Consider the following 5,931-nt stretch of genomic DNA (forward strand, 5'->3'; position numbering starts at 1 on the left):
CCCAGCACCGATCCTTGTGGCACTCCACTGGTCACAGCCCTCCAGTCTGAAAAACAACCCTCCACCACCACCCTCTGTCTTCTACCTTTGAGCCAGTTCTGTACCCAAATGGCTAGTTCTCCTTGTATTCCATGAGACCTAACCTTGCTAATCAGTCTCCCATGGGGAATCTTGTCGAATGCCTTACTGAAGTCCATGTAGATCACATCTACTGCTCTGCCCTCATCAATCTTCTGTTACTTAGTTATTTTGTTGTTTATTTCCCTCCCCAATGTGATGATATTAGGTGTGATCTACCATTGACTTTTTCTTCTTAGAATTTCTAATTTCCACCCAAATGGATTCAACCTTATTCTCCATACACTGCCCTGATCTCATCCTTGAATATCAGAGCTACACCACCTCCCTGACCTTTCTGTCTGTCTTTCTAAATAGTCTGATACTCCTGGATATTTAACTCCCAGTCATGACCATCCTGTAACCATGACACCATAATGGCTACTAAATTTGTGATGATTTGTGCTATTAACTCAACAACCTTGTTACGAATGCTACGAGCATTCAAGTAAAGTGCCCTTTTTCTCGCTTTCTTACCCTCATGATTTCTAACATCTCTAATAATATCTCCTGAGTTATCCTTCCTTTTTACTTCTTTCATAGTCTATCTTGAACTTAAACCCTCCTGCACACATGCTAACCTGCTTACCTTTTTATTTACCATCATACTTCCTGTCGTTTTCCCTTTCCCTTCCTTCCAAATCACTAGTTTAAAGTCCTAGTGATCACCCTATTTATCTTTTTCATTAGATCGGTTCAGGTAGTGACTGCCCCAGCAGTACTGATCCCCTTGGTTCCAAAACTGATGCCAATGCCCTATGAAATGGAACCTGTCTTTCCCACACCACTCTGTTAGCCACATGTTTACTTCCCTAATTTTCTTATCCCTAAGTGAATTTGCACGTGGCTTAGGCAGTAATCCGGAGATTATGACCCTCAAGGATCTGTTCCTTAATTTTGTTCCTAGTGCTTGATAATCCCCAAACAGGTCCTCCATCCTATCCTCATAACAGACGAAGAGATGGCAGATCAGTTCAACAAATACTTTGAATCTTTCTTCATTAAGTAGGATACAAGTAATCTTCAGGAAATACTAGGGGACAGAGGTCTGAAGGAGGAACTGAAGGAAATCCTTATTAGTCAGGAAATAATATTGGTGAAATTGATGGGATTAAAAGATGGTAGTTCCCCAGGGCCAGATACTGCGCATCCCAGAGTACTTAAGGAAGCCCCAGAAATAGCGGATGCATTGGTGATCATTTTCAAGCACTCTGTAGACTCCAGAACAGTTCCAATGAATTGGAGTGTCGCTAATGTAATCCCATTCTTTCAAAAAGGTGGGAGAGAGAAAATGGTAAATTATAGGCTGGTTAGCCTGACATCTTTGGTGGGGAAAATGCAGTCAATTATTCAGGATGTAATAACTGAGCATTTGGAAAGTAGTGGCAGAATCAGTCCTAGTTAACATGGATTACTAAAGAGAAATCATGCTTGAGGTTGTGATAAAGGTGAATCAGTAGGTGTTGTGTATCTGGATTTTCAAAAGGCTTTTGACAAGGTTCCATACAAGAGATCAGTAAGGAAAATTAAACCTCATGGTATCAGAGGTAATTTATTGACATGGATAGAGAACTTCTTGGCAGACAGGATGCAGAGAGTTGGACTAAACTGGTTCTTTTCAGAGTGGCAGGCAGTGACGAGTGGGGTACCACAGGGTTCCGTGCTGGGACCTCCGCTGTTTACAATAAACATTAATGATTTGGATGATGTAATGGAGTGCAATATCTCCTCATTTGCAGATGACATTAAGCTGGGTGACAATATGTGCTGTGAGGAGGATGCTAAGAGGCTGCAGAGTGACTTGGACAGACTGGTTGAGTGAGCAAATACTTGGTAAGTGCAATATAATGTGGATAAATGTGAGGTTATCCACTTTGGTCAAAAAACGGAAAGGCACATTATTGTCTGAATGGCAGCAGTTTAGGAAAAGGTGAGATGCAACGAGACCTGGGTGTAATGGTGGAGCAATCACTGAAGGTTAGCAATGCAGGTGCAACAGGCAGTGAGGAAAGCTATTGGCAAGCTGGCCATAATTGCGTAGGAATGTCTTGCTACAGTTACACAAAACCTTAGTGAGGTCACACCTTGAGTATTGTGTGCAGTTTTGGTCTCCTAGTCTGAGGAAGGATATTCTTGCTATTGAGGGAGTCCAGAAGAAGTTCACCAGACTGATTCCTGGGCTTGAAGGGATGAATGGTCTACCCTGCACCCATTTTCTGTTTTTATGTTTTTCACCTTGTTCTTCTAACTTGTGGATTATTTCAACTTTGTCAACAGAAAATGACCATACATAGTTGTTTCTTTCTTTCTGCTTTTACTGAGAAATTATTTTTAAATACTTAGATTACCTTAAGAAGATCAGGATCAATTCCATTGATTTTGGGTACAGGAACAGGAGGCAGGAAAAACAGCTTCAGTCTGAAAAGTATATTAAAGATTTTCATTTAACATACATTCAAAATACATTATAGGATAAATCTTTCCCTTGCTCGAATTAATGTTGCTACAGTACTTAGAACTTACAGCAAAATCATTCACCATTTTACCAATGCGTCTGTGACTTGTCTGTAACATCTGCCAATGCAGGAATTGCTTGATGTTCCCTTTTCAGAAATTGAGAAGTCATTGTGGGGTGATTGACATGATGTCGACTTGTGTAACGTTGACCAGTGGAACATCAACTTTCTAAACCTTAACTGGGAGCTCACGGTTAAAGGAGAAGCTTGGTGTAACAGGGAAACCACAAAACCGAGCTGGGGGAATGAGTGAGTAACAGGAGAGAAGAGAAATATGTTTTAAATGGAATGGTAGGCTGCAGCTCAGGATCAGTTGTTTTAAATACTGAAACGGAAGTCTCCCAACAACAAGTGGACAAAGGCAATATATGTTAGCACCAAGATAAATAAGTGACAATGATGCCATTTGACTTCTGATTTATGCTGTTACCTAATTATGCTGTTATCTTAGTTGAGGCCAAGACAGGTTATTGCTGCTGATCACATATGGACATTACAGCATCATAAAAAGAGAGTTGTAAGAGCTAGGCTATTTATTCTTACAGCCTGTTCAGCCAATCAATAATTGTGGCTCTGTTCTACTTCAAAACCATCTTCATATACTATCCTCATATTCCTTAGATGAAAGGATAATAATAATTATAACATCATCCACAACAACCTCGATGTCTATAGCGATAATGTCAAGGACTGCGAATATTGAACATTGTTTAAAAAATGAAGGAAGGGATAGCCTTAGTAATTACTAGCTAGTAAGTCAGCCTAAATTTGTAGTGGGCAAATTATTGGAAGAAAGTTCTGAAAAAGTATAAACTACTGTTTGAGGAGATGTGGATGAATTAAGAAGAATCATAGATTTTTAAGGGAAGGGCATATTGAATTTTTCTGTACCATTAAAACTCAGGAAGGAGACCTAGGTGCTTCTTGATACATCCAAGCAAGATGAGAGCTCAGAGAAAAACCCAGGGGCAGCACAATGAGTGAAGCTATCTATCAGTGAAAATTTTAAATTGTCCTGTGAAAGTATTTTCACAAATCCAGGGCAGTGTAGTCCCAGAAAATGAAAGTGATTGACCAAAATATGGAAAGTCACTGAGACAGTCTGAAGGGGAGCAGATTTTTGCAGTTTATCAAAAGTGATGAATTGTAATCTGTTAAGTTTTCATTAGGTTAGTGACCCATCATGTCACTAACGTCTGGTTGGAGGATTACTGAAAACTCCATTGCATCTGTCTTAATTGTATTTACGGTTTGATGACCTTTGTGGGATGTTTGATCACAGTTTGTTTGTCATATTTGCTTGATGTTGATTTGAATGTTAGACGATAGAATTATAGAGATAGAAAGCACGGAAACAGACCTTTTGGTCCAATGCATCCATGCTGACCAAGTTTCCCAAACTAAACTAGTCCTAATTTCTTGCATTTAGCATGTATCCCTTTCCTCTGGCAGTTCATTCCACATACTAACCACCCTCTGTGTTAAAAAAGTTGCCCCAAGATCCCTTGTTCAGTTTTTCTCCTCTCACCTTAAAAATATGCCATCGAGTTTTGAAGTCTTCTATCTTAGAGAAAAACCTTTACAATTTACCTTATCTTTGCTCCTCATGATCTTATTAACCTCTATAAGGTCATCCTTCAACCTCCTATGCTTCAGTGAAAAAAGTCTCAGACTATCCAGCCTCTCCTTATAACTGAAACATTCCAGTCTCGGCAAGATACTTGCAAATAGTTTCTGAACTCTCTCCAACTTAATAGTATTCTTTCTATCGTAGGGCATCCTAGACTCTACACATCACTCCAAAACTGGCCTCAGAAATCTCCTGCACAACCTCAACATGACGTCTCAACTCCTATACTCAATGGTCTGTGCAATGAAGGCAAGCATGCTAAACGTTTCCTTAACCATCCTGTCCCAACCTGTCCAAACTTTCAAAGAACTCTGTACCTAAACCCTGAGGTGTCTCTGTTCTACAACTGTATCCAAGTCCCTACCATTAACTGTATCAACGGGTTTTGAGCAGTCAGGTTGAAGTTCTGGATGCAAGGAAACACTAACCAAAGACACATACACCAAACACCACCAACTTCATCAGCAAGGACAATATCATCAAGCTAGTGGACCTATGCCTTACCATCCACTTCACCTTCAACAACAAAATCTACAGACAAACCAACGGAACACCCATGGGATCTCCGATATCAGGGTTCTTAGCAGAGACAGTAATGCAGAGACTTGAAAAAACAGCTCTGCCAACCATCCAACCCAAACTTTGGGTCCACAAAGTGGATGACACTTTCATCATCACTAAATGAAACAAATTTAAGGAAACCTTCAACACCATCAATAATACGTTTACTGGCATAAAATTCACTAAAGAGGAGGAAAACAACAACAAACTGCCACCCCTAGATGTCGCAATAGAACGAACAGCGAAGGGGGAACTTCACATACTGACCAACACATACTGACCAAATACTGAACTACAGAAGCAATCATCCCAACACCCACAGACAAAGCTGCATTAAAACATTATTTCAATGAGCCACCACACACTGCAGCACTGAGGAACTACGCAGAGCAGAGGAAAATCACCAAAAAGAATGGGTACCCAATGAATATTGTCCACCAATTTCTCAGCAACAAAACCCAACAAGCAGACAAAACATGTCCAGAAACCGTAGCCACTCTCCCCTACATCAAAGATACTTCGGAAATGACTGCCTGACTACTCAGACCCCTTGGCATCATGGTAGCCCACAAACCCACCAACACACTAAAACAGCAGCTAATGAACTTGAAAGACCCTTTACAGACAAAAAGCAAAACTAATGTCATTTACAAAATACTGTGCAAGGACTGTAACAAACACTACATTGGACAAACAGGCAGAAAATTAGCCATCAGGATATATGAACATCAACTAGCCAAAAAAGACATGAACAACTGTCACTAGTATCTTTACATACAGATGAGGAAGGACACCACTTTGACTGGGACAACACATTCATCCTAGGACAAGCGCAGCAGGTCAGGCACATCCAGGGAACAGGAGAATCGACGTTTCGGGCATAAGCCCTTCTTCAGGAATGAGGAAGGTTTGTCCAGCAGGCTAAGATAAAAGGTAGGGAGGAGGGACTTGGGGGAGGGGCGTCGGAAATGCGATAGGTGGAAAGAGGTCAAGGCGAGGGTGATAGGTCAGACTGGGGTGGGGGCGGAGAGGTCAGGAAGAAGATTGCAGGTTAGGAAGGCGGTGCTGAATACGATGGATTTGACTGAGACAAGGTGGGGGGAGGGG

At 41.0% G+C, this 5,931-nt stretch overlaps 1 protein-coding gene across 4 annotated transcripts in view; it reads right to left on the reverse strand.

Annotated features, from left to right (window-relative positions):
• The window catches only part of LOC122556529 (growth hormone receptor-like), a 209,908-nt gene that overhangs the window by 13,280 nt on the left and 190,697 nt on the right, over window positions 1-5,931 (reverse strand). For all 4 annotated transcript variants that reach the window (XM_043703291.1, XM_043703317.1, XM_043703300.1 and 1 more), the window contains one exon: window positions 2,466-2,535. In XM_043703291.1, the coding sequence (XP_043559226.1) occupies window positions 2,466-2,535 (70 nt within the window). The remainder of the gene's footprint in view (window positions 1-2,465; window positions 2,536-5,931) is intronic.

This window comes from Chiloscyllium plagiosum, chromosome 2 (assembly GCF_004010195.1).
Source record: "Chiloscyllium plagiosum isolate BGI_BamShark_2017 chromosome 2, ASM401019v2, whole genome shotgun sequence".
NCBI lineage: Eukaryota > Metazoa > Chordata > Chondrichthyes > Orectolobiformes > Hemiscylliidae > Chiloscyllium > Chiloscyllium plagiosum.